This window comes from Procambarus clarkii, chromosome 37 (assembly GCF_040958095.1).
Source record: "Procambarus clarkii isolate CNS0578487 chromosome 37, FALCON_Pclarkii_2.0, whole genome shotgun sequence".
Classification (NCBI taxonomy): Eukaryota; Metazoa; Arthropoda; class Malacostraca; order Decapoda; family Cambaridae; genus Procambarus; species Procambarus clarkii.
Window position 1 is genome coordinate 17,055,653 of NC_091186.1, and position 20,716 is coordinate 17,076,368.

Genomic DNA, 20,716 nt, shown 5'->3' on the forward strand with positions numbered 1-20,716 from the left:
GTTGCGATTCGAACAGAGGTTGTCAGCGAAACACTGCTCGAGAAATGTTCGAACGTCATCAATTGTGAGTGGCGTGTAATAGCCCTTCCTTATCGACAAAGGATAAATACTAATTAATCCAGCCCCCAAACCTCCTCTTTATGAATGAAAAACGGTTTACCCACGACTCACAACAGATGACGTCCGAACACTTACGGAACACGTGCTTCACTTACGTCCTCTGTTCGAATCGCAATGCTGTAAATGCTTCACCCACGTACCTCAAACGCAAAAAATTCGCCAACAGAATTTAAACACTTAACCTAACCTATGCCTAACTGTACATAGAACTTTAATATACAATAATAATAATAATAATTATATTTTATAGATGAGAACAGACTGATTTTAAGGTACAATTACGTTAAAAATGGAAAGATGCGTCTTGGGAGACGGCCGCCGCTTTAACCACCCTAGCCTGAGGACAGGTTGTATTCATGCCTAATGACTTTTAATGTTGTGTGTTCAAAGGACTTTTTATTCTTAGACAGGGGGGTTTGGCGGCTGGATTAACGAGCTTTTTGCCTTTGTTGATGAAGACGGGCTGCACTTGAACCATTGGGGAAAATTCCAAAACGCGTCTCAAAATTACGAGAAGGAAGACCAAGCCATACTTTTGAGGCCCGAGTTCGGATCTCCGATGATCCAAGTGAAGAAACAAATTGTATATGAAATTGACTATCATGGAAGGAAATTATCAGGGGGAAGCGCCAAGCCATAAGGACTATATATGGCACTAATACCATGATATGGTTGGAAATTCACCCTCTTGAGGTTATCTTGAGAGGATTTCGGGGCTTTAGTGTCCCCGCGGCCCGGTCCTCAACCAGGCCTCCACCCCCAGGAAGCAGCCCGTGACAACTGACTAACACCCAGGTACCTATTTTACTGCTAGGTAATAGGGGCATAGGGTGAAAGAAACTCTGCCCATTGTTTCTCGCCGGCGCCAGGAATCGAACCCGGGACCACAGGATCACAAGTCCAGTGTGCTGTCCGCTCGGCCGACCGGCTCTCTGATGGAATTTACACCATGATTCCATTAGGATATATGATATCATTAGGATATATTTCCCTGCGTAAAGGTTACTGTTATTGCGTGACGTCAATCATGGAACGTCGCGCTGAACGTTGTACAGTGAACGAAAAGGTCCCCCCGTTCCCCCATGTTCCCCCCTCTTTTACCTCTATTTTTATTTGTTCTCAACACATTTTATTCTTTTTACCCATTCGTATTAAGCTTTAGTCATTAATGTTTTTCCTGCCCGAAACGCTTTGCGTAATAGTGGCTTTAGGCATTGTATGTACTAGCTCTATCTATTAATCCAACAAAATTTGTAAAATCTCTTTATGTATGTACCTTACCTAAGTAAACATTTATTTATTTATTTATTTATTTATTTATTTATTTATTTATTTATTTATTGTTTAGCGGAAATGATCCACATAACCGGCGGGCCAGCGTAATGATCCCCTTGCAATAACACGTTTCCCGGCAAGTGCAACATTCACCGTTTAGGAGAACGATTACCATTCAACGAAACGTTCACCATACCACAGAATATATATTCACCGTTCAAAAGAACGTTGATCGAGCAACGGAACGTTCCCCGTCGAACGAAAAGATCACATTGTAGCTATGATTGTTGACATAGCCATCTTTGCCTCACCTTGTTTGTCGTATATACGAAACGCTTCTTTCAACTCCGCTTTCAAGGACTCTTCGTCCTCTTCTATAAGGAACTTGGCAGCTAAGGCGCAGAACTCTTCAAACTCCAACTCTCCGGAACCTGTGGATATGCAGCGGGTTTAAAAATGGGAGGTTCGGATAGAGAGAGAGAGAGAGAGAGAGAGAGAGAGAGAGAGAGAGAGAGAGAGAGAGAGAGAGAGAGAGAGAGAGAGAGAGAGAGAGAGATTTGTCAAAACATCAAGATCTAACTCATATCATACTGATAAAAACTTTAACAAACTGAGAACTATAATATGATACATTAAACACCTGACTAACACGTCTACACATCAGTGAAGTGACAACGTGTCGGGCCGCTGACTGGACCATTATCAAGCCTCTTTAGGCAGAGAAAGAGAAATTACATTATTAAATCAAATTGTGATTTTTTTGTTTAACTACGACAGACGAAACGAGGTTTCGTCTGTCATTAATACTTATATACCCGTTTATATTCTGTTTGGTTGCCATTTAGATAGCGAGTTTGCCCCTACTCTAACTACCATGCTTAAATGCATCTCTACCATGCCCTTATTCATGGCAACTATAAGTAATTGCCATGTAATATGGCAATTATAAATAATAAGGAAATATGCGTATCATGGAAATATTCGGCTTAGAGAGGATATTCCCGTTTCTCTCATAAGCCTGTAAAATTGTGTCGCTTTCTATTAGTATATTTGTTTTTGAAACGTTTTATTTGTTAGTGTCTTTCCCAGAATGAAAGTATTCAGTGTAACAAGTACAAAATGTAATTGCACAAAAACGTTGTTGTACTTATTAAATAACTAGTTGTTCAGTCCCTAATATTTCAGGTCTTTCTCTTTGCTTCAAAAATGCAACTCTGGTAAGTGAATTATTCTTACACATGGGCTACTGTATCTGTCTTATACAGGGCTACTGTATGTCAGTCTTATACAGGGCTACTGTATCTGTCTTATACAGGGCTACTGTATGTCAGTCTTATACAGGGCTACTGTATTTCAGTCTTATACATTGCTACTGTATATCAGTCTTAAACAGGGCTACTGTATATCAGTCTTATACAGGGCTACTGTATTTCAGTCTTATACATTGCTACTGTATATCAGTCTTAAACAGGGCTACTGTATATCAGTCTTATACAGGGCTACTGTATTTCAGTCTTATACATTGCTACTGTATATCAGTCTTAAACAGGGCTACTGTATATCAGTCTTAAACAGGGCTACTGTATATCAGTCTTATACAGAGTTACTGTATTTCAGTCTTTTTTGCCCAGTCTTGGCAAAAAAAACTTGTCTCCTTTTAGCTACCATTTAGCAGTTTAATTCTCTTTTATAATTAAAAAGAGCTTTCCCCCCATCTATTTCTCTTCCTCCTCCTCCTGATCTTCTCTTCTTTCCTCCTTGACTTACCGTCTTCGTCGACCTCGGAGATGATTTCCTGAAGGTTCTTCTCGGAGACCTTGACACCCATCATCCTCAAGATGGTGGTGATGGTGTCTACGTTGATGGATCCCTTCTTGTCCGTGTCGAAGGCATCGAAGGCCTTCCGCAGACCTGCATCAGAGGGTAATTAGTGTGAAGATGCCGCTAGATTGAGAGGACATTTGGGTTAATTGAGTGACCATTTGCGATAGTCATATCTTGTTACTAATTCTCCAAATTCTGTGTCAATTACGCTCTCTCATGTTCATTTGATGCTAATTGATTTGAGATTCGATCTTTGGGCAGTCAAAAGATCTCCGTACATCAATGCTAAGTTTAATTCTCGTTTTCTACTGGTCTCTTCTTGATCAAGGCCTTATGGTAAACTTGCGTAGATCTTTGTCTCTGGTATAAGCTATAGCACGTGCTTAGTAAGCCGTTCGTGGCTCACTCTCAGCTTATATAGTCTAAGGGCAACTTTTACAGCTTAAACCTCAGATGCTGTGACGCCACGAGATGCTGTGTCATCTGTGTTATCGTCACGAGATGCTGTGTCATCTGTGTTATCATCACGAGATGCTGTGTCATCTCGGAAGATCAACTCGTCACGGCTACCACCATTAAGAGCAAGTCATAAGGTGTGGTACCTGGTATAGGTGTTTAATTCTCTACCCTAAATAGTAATTGATTAATGCAGGTAGTAATTGTGCAAGAATTTATTTATTGCCTACTTAGGTAAACTCATAGTGAAGATTTAATATAAAGAAAGGTCTTAAAGGATGGAGATATATTGTAATAATTTATCCTAGCAAAATATCTAAACATGTAAAAACTGACTGAAATATTTCGACAAGTTTATATTTATTTATTTTAAACATGACTAACTGCATTAGCAAATAATATTAAACATAATTATTGGCCAGGATTATTATATTCAATTTACTTGAAGAACATTTTGACGAGTCTAATGGGTCTTATAAAGTACTTAAACGTATTATTATGCAGGTTCCATACTGCATTGTGCAAGTGACTTGTGTGAGTAGAATAACACTTTACTGAAAGACTTACTTGTTCGGGGGAATTCACACACATACGTTCTGGTGTGAACAGAAGTTACATATGTACCTCTGAACAGTAGCTATAGTTAATGCTAAGGGTGTAGCTGTGACAGGTGTTCGCATTTGTCGTAGAGACTTTTGGATATCACTCATATCATATGAATGTGTTTGTTTAATATAAACACATTGGGGGTAGGAAAATAGGAGGTTTTAAGGGTTTTAATATGAGGTGTGAGTAGGACTGGTTTTGATAGTGGTGTTTCGTAGGATAACCCAAACCGAACTGGTCCTTTTTGTAGTATTAAATAGAACCGTTGTAATAACTAGAAAAAATTCTAACACCTGTATTGTTGATGTATGTATCGAGCTGGTTCATCAACGTTGGTTCTCTGGTGTTGGCAAAATAGCTTTTGATTAATCATTATTGTTATGACTCCCGTGAATCAAGGAGCGTCACGCATACTCGATGTGCATAGTTGTTGTGCAATAAGGCAAAAAGATATATAAACATTATTTGCAACAGAGTACATGCCAATATGCTCTTGCATCCCATTGCAATGCAGTGACACAAGATATCACAAACACACACACACAAGAAGCTTGCTGTGAGAAGCTTTCACTGTGAGACAAGTAACATGGTAACGCATAGAACAATCAAGCAAGCAAGCAAGCAAGCAAGCAAGCAAAAACATTGATGATTATATGAAGCTTTTGTATTTCTCCAGCTTAATACAAAGCTTACACGATCATCATATTCATCACGTGTCATAACTAATCTCTCCTTCCTAATGCATAATTACCTGAATACATGAGAGAGTGGTAAGTAGCTGTGATACATAAGGATGTAACAGACCACTGTTACATAGTTACATATCTAAAATAATTGTAACACACTAAAGAGCCCATTCAGCTGTAGCTGTAATATAATAAAGGGTCTTTATAGCACTACAGCCATTACTAACTGGAGATACAATCCAACTATTATTCTTGTATTATACAATAGAGATGAACCCTAATACATCAAAGAGCTGCTACAGTTTCCATTCACCAAGTGAATGAATGGCTTATGACTCTCAGAATTGACTCTTTTATGACTCTCAGAATTGGAATTCATAATACGCCAATTTAACACACACACACACACACACACACACACACACACACACACACACACACACACACACACACACACACACACACACACACACACACACACTCTTTTAAACAAATTTCATCTCTGAAATTCCTCTCAATCATCCTAAAGCACCATTATAAAACTCACCTCATCTCAAATCTAAATCTGGAAAAATTACCAACTCTAAATCGGTCACCAAAAAGCTGAATGAATGAATGAATTAGCAAGAGTCCCCAAAATCTCTATGACACGTGATAAATGTCTACGGTCATAGAGGCCAGCGTGGCAGAGTTGAAGTGAAGATGCAACAGCCAGCCATAAATGGCGTCTTGTTAGAGAGCTTAGGAAGCGTCAAGCTGAGCTAGACATGGAGAGACGTGAGCTGAAGACGAAGGTGGGGGAGGCGTACCATCGATCTGGGCCTTGTCAAGGCCATCCTGTAACAGAAGAGGGAAGCTCAACACACACGTTCATCAAAGAAAAAAATTGATGCACTGGAAAGCCGAGAACGGCGTTGGCATAGAGTGTCATGCGCTTATCGTTTACATAGATGATAGGATGAAGGTAATTTTACCGGAAGATAACGCTAAGCCATTTGGACTCTATAGCACTTGGGACAAAGAGCTGTGATATCAGGGCGGAGTATAGGCATGTTGCCCAACCACTTGGACCGTCGGGAATTGAACGCCGATCCCGCAAGGAGTGAGGTCGTCGTTGTACCGAGCATTCAAAGTGGATGGATTTGACAGATCATAAATATATGTAAAGCTCGACATTCTGGCGAGGGAAATCTTTCAGCGAACGGGTTGTGGTACTCAGATTTACTCCTGGCTTTAAAAATCTGAATAAGGGGCAACATTCCCATTCTGGCTTTACGCCAAAACAGATTATGAATCGTCTTACCGCAAGCTAGAACACAAGACACGAAATTTAGCTCCATAGTGCCCCCATCTATACTCCCATATCTGAAGGAACGTGTTATTAAAGATTCCTCATTCATTTGTAAATGGCGATTTCTCTCAAATCAGACTGTTAAAGCTCAGGATCCATCTTAGCCCACTTGCCAGTGGTGGACACGGGCCTACAACACCAGTTTAGACACACACAAGGAGAAAGATTGGTGTGTGGGGCAGGTGGTAGTGGAGGAGGAGGAGGCAGGGGGCTCCCTGTGTTAGCCTGCCTCAACCCTTACCGTTGATCTGGTCTTTGTCCAGCGAGTCCTGTTGGGGGTATAATTTCAGGTATTAAAACCTACATTTTTCAAGGATCATTATTGGTATTATTGCTATGTATATATGTATATACATATAGCAATAAGGATCAACGATGCTGATATTAAAAGCAAATGAAACACATTGAAATAGAAGAGACGTGTTTGTGGGTTTTTGGACACTTTACTTGACTATTTTGTCTTGGAAAAAATTTACATTTTGTCGTTGACAATGGTCACGTAATGTGTCTGAAAGCGCTCAGACGATTCTCCTATTTCAATGGGGTGTATTTTCATAAATATACATCAGATTGATATAATGCATATCACAAACCTTCATGACATCAAACATAATTTAATACAAACATCCTCGAGCTCCTCCCGGGCGAGACGCGTGCCCAGGGAGCAGCGAGCATTCCCTCTCTGAACACCAACACTCAGGCGCTGAAACCAGGAATGTGTTCCTCTATGGTCTTTACCTATCCTAATTAGGTTATCTGCTATTTATTTATAATATCAATGAAACCACACATAATATCACGAAGCAAATATTACCAAGAGACCTTACCTGGGCTCGAACTCCCAACCAAATTGCTATGATTGCTAGTTCGCCTCTCTTTCTACTCGTCCAGCGATTCCACAATCAGTTGGGAATCCACCAAAGGATTCAATGACACGTTATCAAGTTTTTATCAGCTTTCAGAACGTTCTGCACCATTCTCAGGATGACACATTGCTTAGATCACATATGATTTCTTCAAAATCTATGCCATGTGTTAATATTAACAGCCATAAAAACTAGATAAAAAACTTACCAGCATTAGAAAACAGGATCAAACAAAGGACAGCCGCCATAGCAGCAAAACTTGTTGGAACCACCGCCAGACTCTCAATCAAAGACAGCATACACAGATCGCTTCAGAAAAACCTTCAATATAGAACAAGTGTATGGGCGGATAATCTGGTCAAGATTCTAGAGAAAGTGGACTTGAAATGGACCATTAAAATCAAAGGAGAAAGATAGACCATATCAACACTTTCGGCAGTCTCCTCCATGGGAAGAATTGAGTCTAAAGATAATCATTGAAAGATTACCAGTTAAAAAATCAGCATGTGACTCGCAGAGGCTCAAAGCTGTCATAGAACAACAAATGGAAACCATCTCAAGACCTACAACGACTCACATCTTCACAGACGGATCAGTTGATCAAGAAAGAGGTTCTACTGGGGCAGCAGATTACACTACGAACCATGGTTACTGGAGGATGAATAGTGGGTGCTCAACATTACCGGAGATACTTGTAACCGAGTCTGAGCCGAGCAGTTGTAACATCTAGAAGTCTGCTGATTTTATTGGATGAACCATAGATGTGTGGCTCTTCTGGCATGATAGTATGATGATAGATGGAATTACTGGTGTCAATTTCACTTTGCCTCAGATCTACAAGATCTTGTTGAAGTTCTCGGTGTACTGCTGCTCTCACATTGCTCATTGACATCCATACTTAGTTAAACACAAGACAAATTTAAAGAAGATTCAGCGGTATGCCACCAGACTCGTTCCGGAACTGAGAGGTATGAGCTACGAGGAAAGGCTAAATGAGCCACTGAGACATTAGAAAGAACTTTTTCAGTGTTAGAGTAGTTAATAAATGGAATGCACTAGGAAGTGATGTGGTGGAGGCTGACTCCATACACAGTTTCGAATGTAGATATGACAGAGCCCAGTAGGCTCAGGAACCTGTACACCAGTTGATTGACAGTTGAGAGGCGGGACCAAAGAGCCAAAGCTCAACCCCCGCAAGCACAAATAGGTGAGTACACACACACACACACACACACACACACACACACACACACACACACTCACACACACACACACACACACACACACACACACACACACACACACACACACACACACACACACACACACACACACACACACACACACACACACCTTGTCTGCACTGCTTCCGTGTTGAATATGCAGCAAAAACTGTGAATTCAGCGCAGCGTTTTCTGTAATTGGAGGTGGCAAGGAAGGAGGGGAACACACTTATAACTCCCCCCGAGGCCTGAGAGCCTCGCCAAGTATAACACAAGTGATGGCCGACACAGGTGGCCCAGTTTACCAGAGGTTGTTCTGCCCAGAGCAAACAGATGGCGTTTGCTGCCACCTGGCGACCCGATACTGGAGGTGGTCTGACGAAGAGCGATGGGAGAGGAGACAATTTGACAGCGATGGAAGAGATTTGAACAGATGATTTTAATGAGGGGAGGGGGGGTTGTGGGTGGTGTGGGGTGTTTTGTGGGTGGTGTGGGGTGTTTTGTGGGTGGTGTGGGGTGTTTTGTGGGTGGTGAGGGGTGTTTTGTGGGTGGTGTGGGGTGTTTTGTGGGTGGTGGGGGGTGTTTTGTGGGTGGTGAGGGGTGTTTTGTGGGTGGTGTGGGGTGTTTTGTGGGTGGTAAGGAGGTGTTTTCTTCGAGTAGTGTTGGTGCCTTTTCTGGAGGCACTCTGCTGTTTTGAGTGGAGTATAATAGTGTTTGATATTGATGAAGGTGTTTTATTTTTTTAAATACGGGGGTGGGGGGGGGGTGGGGTGGGGGGGGGTAATTTTGCTTTTGGTCGCAGTAGGTTGTTGGATTTGATGGTGTTTGTGTGTGTGTGTGTGTGTGTGTGTGTGTGTGTGTGTGTGTGTGTGTGTGTGTGTGTGTGTGTGTGTGTGTGTGTGTGTGTGTGTGTGTGTGTGTGTGAGACGTTTGGCATGTCTTAGTGCGTTGTGAGTAGTGGGGGGTTTGTGTTCTTGGTGTTGTTACAGGTGGTTGGGCACGTCCGAGGGATTTTGCAGCACTTTTCGCGCTTAGTGCGTGTGTTTTGCGGACGGTGAGGGTGTTTGCTAGTGGTGATAGCGGTGGTTTTTGTTGTGGTGAGTGTTTCCTTGGACAGTGGAAGTGTTTTAATGTAATTTATTGGGTAGTACGAGTGTTTTTTTTTTCTAGTACGTGTTTTTCCCCCCCTGCCAAAACCACCACCCTCACCGCCTCCACCACTTCACCACCCTCACCGCCTCCACCACTTCACCACCCTCACCGCCTCCACCACTTCACCACCCTAATCACCACCGCCAACACCCCCCCCCCACCATTTGCATAAATACAAATCATATTTTCCTCCTAAAACGCCTTCAGATATTACGTTCACTTTATTTCTTGCATCACTTGGTTCCTTTTCATGCCAATAGAGATAGATAGATAGATAGAGAGAGAGAGAGAGAGAGAGAGAGAGAGAGAGAGAGAGAGAGAGAGAGAGAGAGAGAGAGAGAGAAAGAGAGAGAGAGAGAGAGAGGGAGAGAGAGAGAGAGAGAGAGAGAGAGAGAGAGAGAGAGAGAGAGAGAGAGAGAGAGAGAGAGAGAGAGAGAGAGAGAGAGAGAGAGAGAGACAGAGAGAGAGAGAGAGACACACACACACAGAGACAGATATATAACACATCACCTCCAATGTAACAAAATATACCAATTAATGTTTCAGACCATATGATCGTCTCCGTGACATGAAATGGTGATGATGTATTGCTAATGGTGTTTGATTGAACCAATTGTATCGCGCGTATGTAACCCTTGCGGTCATGTGTCTCAAAGTGGAGATCTCTCTGCCAAGTTGACAGGATGGACTGATTCCGTATTGAGGCAGCCTCGGGGCTTCCTCACCTCTCCCTTGCCTCTGCTACAGGTAGACACCAGGTAGACCTACTCATTGTCCAGTTACCTCATCTATGGACGAAGTCTCTAAGTCGTCGTATTTCATTATAGCTTGAGCAACTTGGCTTACTTAAAGCATAAATTTACAGTTCTGAAGAAACGATAGATATATTTCACAAGATAGATTATTTTTTAAATATATATATAAAAATTGTAGTTAAGTGTTAGGGAAAATAGTAGTTTTCATGTAATACGACTTACACCAAAAAAATCGTGATTTGATTTTCCTGCAGCTGTGAGAATGCTCTGAGCAACTTTCCTATAGCCAAAAGAACGCCTAGCTTGGGCCAGTTAAGACGCGATAAGTGTCTCACTCTCCTCTCAACAAGTGGTAATTGCCTCGGTGGCATCATTAGTCTCATAGTTAGTTTTGTGTTCATATAAGCCACTTGAATGGGCATGGCGATGAACCGAAAAACAAAATGACGTTTTTGCTTTTACATACAAGGACACTTTATTATTAAGTGTGGTTTCGATAGTTGTTTATTTCAACTTACAAGTGGTTCATACGTCTTGTCGCGCAGCCAAAACTGCTGCGAAAAAGAATATGAAAAGAATCTGGGGATAGAGAGAGAGAGAGAGAGAGAGAGAGAGAGAGAGAGAGAGAGAGAGAGAGAGAGAGAGAGAGAGAGAGAGAGAGAGAGAGAGAGAGAGACTAGTCAGGGGAGGATATCGAACCCCGGCCCACAAGAAGCGAAGCCGTTGCTGTAGCGAGGAGCCCAAGTAAATATGAGAGGACTGCGCTCCCCTCTGACCCAGAAATAGCTTACGGTGCAGACCTGAGTGAGCATTTCACGGCTTGAGCCCTCCATTACCCTCTCTAGTGCTCTGTGTTTCCTCCTCACCCACGCTAGAGCTCCTAAATCACCTTTTCTTGCATCAACGCATCAATAACCTTCCGGAAGGAAGCATCAATTGAAATGAACGTATTTTAATCCTATTGTTTTTGGGGATTACATTCGCGGATAAATCCGGGTGGGTGAGTGGCGCTGCTTCGCACGGGCAAGACGAGGAGGTGATTCACGCGACTTTGTTTATGTCTGGAAGGAAACATGTGCTTGCTGTGTTTATATCTGGAAAGAAACACATGATGGCATTGTTTACAGCATCTTTCAGCCTCGGCCCCATATAGCAAACTGATAACATCTTCGGCACGTTTCTTGCTCTGCTAAATGAGACAGGATTGACAGTTGTCGCTAGTCAAGATAAATTAGACTTTTTTATGAATTAATAACATTAAAAAAGGTTTAGTTTCCAGTTTCATTTGGAACATATAACAATTCCTAATGAACCTCTAATCTTAGATGAGACAAAGAGAGAGAGAGAGAAAGAGGAAGAGAGAGAGAGAGAGAGAGAGAGAGAGAGAGAGAGAGAGAGAGAGAGAGAGAGAGAGAGAGAGAGAGAGAGAGAGAGAGAGAGAGAGATAAAGGAGATAGAGAGAGAAGGAAAAATCTTCTCTGACTACAATCAGAACCTGAGAGAGTTGCTAAACACTTATTTCATTAATATCAAACCTACATAACAAATCCAGCCAGTTTTAGCTTGGAATAAATCACGAATGGCTTGGACGTACATGCAGGGAAGTACACAAGCCACTCATGTTACAGGAAGCAAATGTAACTGTAGATCCTTCATCATCGTTACAGTGTTGTTGCAATGACGGAGGATCCACCAATCACTGAAAGGGATCCAACAAGAGGAAGCTGTAATAAAAAAACAGAAGCCAATCAAAACTTAGGAATAATCAGACGAACTTTTGACTTCAAGGAAAAGAAAATGGTTATTGAACTGTGTCTCTCGTGAAACTCCACTTGCAGTAGTGTGTCCAAGTATGGAGGCCTCGCCTTCAAAACAACATTATCTGCTGTGGAGAAAGTTCAACATGGCGACAAAAATCATCCCAGAATTAAGTCGTCTCTCATACCAGGAACGGTTGAGGGCCACAGGACTAACAACACTGCAAACTAGACCTGACAGGGCTGAATCTCATCGAAACCTGTAAAATACTGAACAAGTTTGGCATTAATCCAAACCACTTCTTGAATAAGTCCTCTGTAACGCACACAAGTGACAACGGCTTCAAGCTCAACAAGCCACAATGTCGGGCTGAAAAAAATTAGATGCTTTTTTCGCCCATAGGGTTACATACAAGCTATTAAATTATATGGAAAAAAATCTTTAAAGGGGGTCGAACGGGGTGACCCTTGACATAAAGCCGCCAGCTTCCTCTCTCCCTCGAGGCCACTAGAGATAGTGACCCTTCAGGTAGAGTGAGGAGAAATACTTTTCTCGTGTTTTAGACCTCGCCTACCGGTTGTGTAGCGCTGGCTACAGCCCGCTTCCTCCGGCACCAACAACAGACTCCGCCGCCTGTAGGTAAGCGACTGTAAAAATCTATAATTAAGACTTTTAGCAAGAGTTGCCTGCTACTACACAGCCGCGATGTACAACTCACATATGAAGTTACACACACACACACACACACACACACACACACACACACACACACACACACACACACACACACACACACACACACACACACACAGTTCTAGTCTCAGGCCAAAAAGGGAAAAATACGAAATGCAAATGAGGAACCAGTGGTTTAATCATGGATGAAAGCTGCCAAAGCAACTAAATACAAGTGCGTGGAGAAACTTCAGAAATAACAAGACACCAGAGAGCAGAGGAAGATACAATGGAATGCATCAGGCAGTAATATGGCGGAGCCAGACACTATACACATTTTCAAGTGTAGATATGACAGAGCCCAACTGACTCAGCAACCTGCACACCAGTTGATTGAGAGTTGAGAGGCGGGAACAAAGAGCCGGAGCTCAACCTCCCCCACAAGCGCATCAAGGTGAGTACTCACACCAGCGAGAGGCCTGACACACCCAACGGTACAGTGGTGTGGGCACCGCCAAGACCCCGTCCTCAGAAGGAGCCTTGTACCAAGACAGAATAGAGCTGAATTCCCTATAGAGTAACAACCCAGGTTGCCCTTCACCAACTCTAACGACAACTCTTGTTACCCCTCGACTTCTTGGACCAGGGTGATGAGAAGCGACAGGTTAAGTAAGGGGAAGTAGAGGGAGGAACAGGCAAAGATTTGCAGAAAAATAAAGAACAAAGAAATTTATAAAATGAGTCTCTGTCTGTCTGTCTGTCTCTCTCTCTGTCTCTCTCTGTCTCTCTCTGTCTCTCTGTCTGTCTCTCTCTCTCTCTCTCTCTCTCTCTCTCTCTCTCTCTCTCTCTCTCTCTCTCTCTCTCTCTCTCTCTCTCTCTCTCTCTCTCTCTCTCTCTCTCTCTCTCTCTCTCTTCCTGTGTGACCCAACTTACAACGGGCTGGAAAGTGTGCTCTCGCCTAGTTACGCTGCCCTAGTGTTACTTGCAAATGTAAACTTCAGCTCTTGGATCCTGCCTTTCGTTCTTAAATCGGCCGGTGTTCAGGTCACCGAGGCTTTAATTAAGGCTCTGCCATATCTACCTTTTAAACTATCGCAGTTGCTTCACTTAATTCGCATTCGATCCATATCAATTGTTCTGTCGGTCCTTGCTATTTAAGTATTTTATACGTCGTAATCATGGCTCTCCTCTCTCTTCCAGAGGCGTCAGGTTTAATTTTTTTTAGTTTTTTCGTATCGTATGACTCTAGGCTCTGGTGCTAGTTTTTGTTTTGAGTTTAACGAGATGTAAACGACGTATAACGAGATGTGTATATGTGTGTATATTTTAGATCTTTATATATAATAGGAATATCAAGAATCTAATGGTTTACTACAGCTGGGGAGAAATGGGGTCAAGACGAACAGAAACGACAGTAGGTAAAAAGAGATTTAATTGTTTTAAGTCCCCATTTAGAGTCATGTTGACGGTGGGTGATCCAGCCACCTGTGGCACCTTACTGTTGCTTGGCCCCACACTCTCTGTGTGGCACCCGCACGGAATTTTTACTCTCTTTCTCTCATACTTTGTGAATATACCTAGTTGTGTGAATGCTTTCTGTCTGTCTTACCTCTCCCCTCCCCTGCTCTGTCTCTCTGTCTGTCAGTCTCTCTCTCTCTCTCTCTCTCTCTCTCTCTCTCTCTCTCTCTCTCTCTCTCTCTCTCTCTCTCTCTCTCTCTCTCTCTCTCTCTCTCTCTCTCTCTCTCTCTCTCTCTTTCAGCCATTACGTGATAATGAAACCAATATGCGTGAGTATGTCTGAGAATCAACACACACACACACACACACACACACACATATATATATATATATACATATATATATATATATATATATATATATATATATATATATATATATATATATATATATATATATATATATATATATATATATAATAGTCCGCTGCTATATCTTTAAGAAATTCTGGAACGAAGATACCTATGCTTTGAATAATACAGCTAATTTTTCGATTATATGAAAGAAGTTAATTGATCTCCCTGATACAAAATGTCATTTCAGTAGCTTATCAATAACAGCAAAGGTATATATATATACATCACTTCTTGCAAGCTTGGTTTAGGCTTTGCCCTAAAAGTCCGAATGGTTAGACTTTGTTTGGGTCGAGAATTACACGGAGATGAAAATACATTCATGTATTTGGATATACACGAGCTAACACACACATGAGTTTGTGTATATCGGCTCCTTTGCAAACGAAATACACTACAGGAAGTCCTAGAAGCCACCTCCATCCACCACTTTAAAAGCCATATTTGTCAAAAAAAATTCAGAATAAATTAAATTGCCAAAGACAAAAACAAGTACTAGTTGGGCATAAAGAACTATAGACTTCACTGTCTCCCTAATCACTGACAAGCAAGTACCTATACACATAGAAGTATACATACTTGTATGTAGATGTATTTAGACGTAACGACCCTCGGTATCTGGCACTGTGGTAGTTTGTAAGTCGTTAGAGAGTGTCGTTTGGTACCCAATGGGCTAAACGCCTCGTCAGTCAGATAAGATGTTCTTAAACTGAGCGCTACGTTTATAATCTTTATTATAGGCTCTGGCTGGCACGTAAAGTCGATTCTCCTGGCTTTTAACACGGGTTGGGTAGCCATATATGCTCCTTCAACTGCTGGCATGTTGCGGGAGAAACGTCATTTTTATAAACGGTTTATGCCAATAGGCAGATTCACCTGTATAGTGATTGAAAGGTCGAGCTGTAGCTCCCGGGCATCGTCTATCTAGTCTATTAATGTGATGACTTCGTTTCGCTATCTTCTTTTGAGAAGAATTATAATTTTACAAAAAATTTCAATTTTCAAATTTCAAATTATCAAATTTTCAAAAATTCAAAATTATCCTCTTTCCTCATCTTCGAATTTTCTCGAGTTGAACGTCAAGACCTCAAATATTTCTTGTTAATATTGGCCTCTACGTAACTGTTTAGAGTTTTGTAACCTTTGTAGGATTATATTCATGTGTTCCTAATGCTTCATAACACCTCTTTGTCATAGCATTCTCTGGTTATGAAACCCTTTCTTGAGTTTATTTTCTCTCTCGCTACTGTTAACTATTGTGTTGAGTGTCCCCTGAATTCCCACGTACGCAAAAACACGCGTTTTCTGTTATTACAGATGATCTGTACCCAGCCTTCGGTATGATATGATCCCCAACGGATAAAATACAGGGTATTATGAAGAGTTGGGGGTCACAGCCACCTTTTCTATGTCTTGATTGGAAAGGCTCGGTGGGTGGCTTGGGTTCACTCGTTATATTATACTGTTATATTATTTTGTCCGTTGTTCCAACACGAGAGGATGGATTGGACAGAGCCTTTGGATAGAGTCCGTGGCAGATAGACTCTATATCACCACCTGAGTATAGAGCAAGAGATTATCTTGGGGTTTAGTAATTCCTTCTGACACTTTATACCTGTCTTGAGGTTATCTTGAGATGATTTCGGGGCTTAGCGTCCCCTAACCTGGTCCTCGACCAGGTTATCTTGAGGTTATCATGAGAGATATCCTCTAGATACCTCAAGATACCTCAAGATATCCTCAAGACCAGGCCTCCTTTTTGTTACACACACTCCCAGGAAGCTGCCCGTAGCAGCTGTCTAACTCCCAGGTAATTATTTTACTGTTAGGTGAGCAGGCGCATCAGGGTGAAAGAAACGCTGCCCATGTGTTTCCGCCTCTGCCGGGAATCGAACCCGGAACCTCAAGACTACGAATCCCGAGCGCTGTCCACTCAGCCGACAGGCCCCTACCTGGTTAAGTTAACGATGTTCATCTTTACGTGATAGTGAAAAACCTTTCTAAACTATCATAGACCATCTTGTCTCCTGAGATGCAACGGGTAGAAGATAAGAAATACTGACTGTTACACACCCAGATAATATTCACTGGGGCTCAGTTACTGAGTACTTTGTGTGTGTGTGTGTCTCTGTTACCTGTTTCACAACTGCCTACTGATGGGTATATGGCCAACTATGCCGCCCACAGGATGGGTATATGGCCAACTATGCCGCCCACAGGATGGGTATATGGCCAACTATGCCTCCCACAGGATGGGTATATTTCCAACTATGCCGCCCACAGGATGGGTATATGGCCAACTATGCCGCCCACAGGATGGGTATGTGGCCAACTATGCCGCCCACAGGATGGGTATGTGGCCAACTATGCCGCCCACAGGATGGGTATATGGCCAACTATGCCGCCCACAGGATGGGTATGGGTTCACTACCACCCACAGGTTGGGTATGGGGCCCACTACCGCCCACAGGTTGGGTATGGGGTTCACTACCACCCACAGGTTGGGTATGGGGCCCACTACCGCCCACAGCTTGGGTATGGGGCCCACTACCGCCCACAGCTTGGGTATGGGGCCCACTACCGCCCACAGCTTGGGTATGGGGCCCACTACCACCCACAGGTTGGGTATGGGGCCCACTACCGCCCACAGCTTGGGTATGGGGCCCACTACCACCCACAGCTTGGGTATGGGGCCCACTACCGCCCACAGCTTGGGTATCGGGCCCAATACCACCCACAGCTTGGGTATGGGGCCCACTACCCCCCACAGCTTGGGTATGGGGCCCACTACCCCCCACAGGTTGGGTATGGGGCCCACTACCACCCACAGCTTGGGTATGGGGCCCACTACCACCCACAGCTTGGGTATGGGGCCCACTACCACCCACAGCTTGGGTATGGGGCCCACTACCACCCACAGCTTGGGTATGGGGCCCACTACCGCCCACAGCTTGGGTATGGGGCCCACTACCGCCCACAGCTTGGGTATGGGGCCCACTACCGCCCACAGCTTGGGTATGGGGCCCACTACCGCCCACAGCTTGGGTATGGGGCCCACTACCCCCCACAGCTTGGGTATGGGGCCCACTACCCCCCACAGGTTGGGTATGGGGCCCACTACCGCCCACAGCTTGGGTATGGGGCCCACTACCGCCCACAGCTTGGGTATGGGGCCCAATACCACCCACAGCTTGGGTATGGGGCCCACTACCGCCCACAGCTTGGGTATGGGGCCCACTACCACCCACAGCTTGGGTATGGGGCCCACTACCGCCCACAGCTTGGGTATGGGGCCCACTACCGCCCACAGCTTGGGTATGGGGCCCACTACCGCCCACAGCTTGGGTATGGGGCCCACTACCGCCCACAGCTTGGGTATGGGGCCCACTACCGCCCACAGAATGGACTTCGGATGCAAAATAAATTAACAAAAACGAATCAAAAGATTCACATACTTGTATTATTAATGTTGTATAATATACATACTGTATATGCAGTAATTTAAGTCCAAATTCGAGTATATTAGGCTTAGGATTGCTTGTTTAAACCTAGGACAGGTTAAGTTAGGTTCACAGGCTTTTTCAGACTATTATATCTCTTTTTAGAATTTCAATAGTACAAAACGTATACTTCTTTTTCTTTCAACAGTCCATATTTCCCCCTGCTGGTAATAAAGATACAAATTCTAATAATAAAAAGAAAGTTATAATAAAATTAATATAGAAAATAACATTAATAATCATAATAACAAAAAACAATTCGTATTAATTAGTATAACGACTATCATAAATTATTAAAATAAAATTATAATTAAATATCAACACGCATTGCGTTTAATAAACTGTTTAATAACGGCCAAAACTCAGTCATATTCTACCGAGAACCCCCTTGGCAGAGGAGTTCAAAATGGCCGCTATGTAAACATGACAATCAGGTATCACATAAGCACGCCAGGGAAGACTGAATACTCTGTTGGAAACAAATACCAGCTGCAGCAACCTCTCATAAGGGTGCTGAATCCCTTTACACCTTCATGTATACGAACCTCCGAAGGTGTTGGGCTTGACGAACCACTCTCTTATCGTATGAATCCTAGTCCTTATAGAACGCTTTCGTTTCCAGCCCCCAAAAATTACATGTAAGTAGGCAATATACATATCTGGGGTGAATATAATATACATATGATGATGATGAGTGTTCTGGTGGCTAGTTAGTTAAGTATCATCACACTCTGTACTCATCAAACACCACCAATTTTCCGTAATGAAGAATATTATGTTCAAGTTTCTGGTCACTAGATTGGATTCTGTTGAACATTCGTAATAAAGATTTAATGCCGCTTAAGAACACAGTGCCATGAGGTGAAATTGGGAAAGCAACGCAGGATTAAGTCTGAGGTTTGGTTAGAGTAGGAGGACGAGGGTAGGAGGACGAGGATAGGAGGACGAGGGTAGGAGGATAAGAGGAGGAGCAGGTCGAGGAAGAGTAAGAGGAGGAGGCATCAAAGGAGTACTTGGAAAGGAAAAAGTGCTATACCAATTACACCCGTATGAAAGCACGGGACGCAACACAGTATAGCCCATTCTTGCCCTAACTCCTCCTCCACAATCAAATCATGAAACAGTCGACGTCAGGCGGGAGGGACCCGGACAGGGAGAGTGGCAATGGTCTTTCTGGGGGGGGGGGGAGGAGACTTGATTCTTTTCAAGTCTTGCCACATTCCTTGGCGGGCGACTCACCTGCTGCTGCTACAACGGCAGTAAGCCGGAGGGAAAGCGATAGTCGTATGTTTTCGCGATCCGGGGGACAACACACTGGCCTCGTCTCTAAATATCTTTAAGCTGTGTGTGCGATTTGTAGTTTGTTTCTATTGAAGGAGGCGTGAGTAGAATGGTGTTTAATTATAGTATGTGTGTGGCAGTTGTTGGCGCTGGGAGTGTGTGTGTGTGTGTGTGTGTGTGTGTGTGTGTGTGTGTGTGTGTGTGTGTGTGTGTGTGTGTGTGTGTGTGTGTGTGTGTGTGTTGGTTGTCCTGTGGGTAAGTGGCTAAGTGTAGTTACAGGATGAGAGCTATGCTCGTGGTGTCCCGTCTTCCCGGTACTCTGTCGTATGACGCTTTGAAACTTCTGACGGTTTTTTGGCCTCCGCCATCTTTTTCTCACTTAGCTTGTTCCAACCGTCTACCATTCTGTTTGCAAAATAAAACTTTCTAATATTTTTTCGGCACCTATTTGTGTGTGTATTTATCTAGTTGCATTTACCTAGTTGTACTTGCGGGAGTTGAGCACTGCTCTTTTGGCCCGCCTCTCAACTGTCAATCAACTATTACTAACTACAAACTATTTGTTTTATTTCATATATATACACACCCCCAGGAACACACACGCCCGAAACAGCTGTCTAACTCCCAGTTACCTATTTACTACTAGGTAATATGAGCATCAGGGTGAAAGAAACTATACCCATTTTGTATTTGCCATCACCGGGGATCGAACCCGGAACCTAAGATTACGAGTCCAGAGCGCTGTTCACTCAGCTATCAGGGCCCCTACTATGTGTGTGTGTGTGTGTGTGTGTGTGAGTGTGTGTGTGTGTGTGTGTGTGTGTGTGTGTGTGTGTGTGTGTGTGTGTGTGTGTGTGTGTGTGTGTGTGTGTGTGTGTGTGTGTGAGTGTGTGTGAGTGTGTGTGTGTGTGTGTGTGTGTGTGTGTGTGTGTGTGTGTGTGTGTGTGTGTGTGTGTGTGTGTGTGTGTGTGTGTGTGTGTGTGAGTGTGTGTGAGTGTGTGTGTGTGTGTGTGTGTGTGTGTGTGTGTGTGTGTGTGTGTGTGTGTGTGTGTGAGACAGGATCGTATGTGTATTTGTGAGTTTAATGATTATTTAAGTTATTATTTGATATTGCAAGAATAAAATACTAAACATGAATTGCTAAAGTTCTGCTCAATAATTGGCCTTGTTACCTGAGGATAGTTCAGTGTCAGATTATTGAAAAATCATATTTTAGGTGTTAAATTGAATGTATTATTTTTCAATGCATAAGTATTACTTTTCGAAAACAAATAATTATTAAGGGAATTTCACTTAGAAGAGCAACAAAATCTGAGCAAA

General features: G+C 43.0%; 1 protein-coding gene across 2 annotated transcripts in view; it reads right to left on the minus strand.

Moving 5' to 3' along the window:
- The window catches only part of LOC123765708 (troponin C, isotype gamma), a 39,147-nt gene that overhangs the window by 3,591 nt on the left and 14,840 nt on the right, over positions 1 to 20,716 (minus strand). Inside the window, exons 2-4 of one of the 2 annotated variants that reach the window (XM_045754399.2) lie at positions 5,777 to 5,804; positions 3,163 to 3,306; positions 1,707 to 1,826 (exon numbers count right to left, since the gene is read on the minus strand). In XM_045754399.2, the coding sequence (XP_045610355.1) occupies positions 1,707 to 1,826; positions 3,163 to 3,306; positions 5,777 to 5,804 (292 nt within the window). Of the gene's footprint in view, positions 1 to 1,706; positions 1,827 to 3,162; positions 3,307 to 5,776; positions 5,805 to 6,559; positions 6,588 to 20,716 lie in introns of both variants that reach the window. The other variant, XM_045754400.2, reaches the window with a different exon arrangement.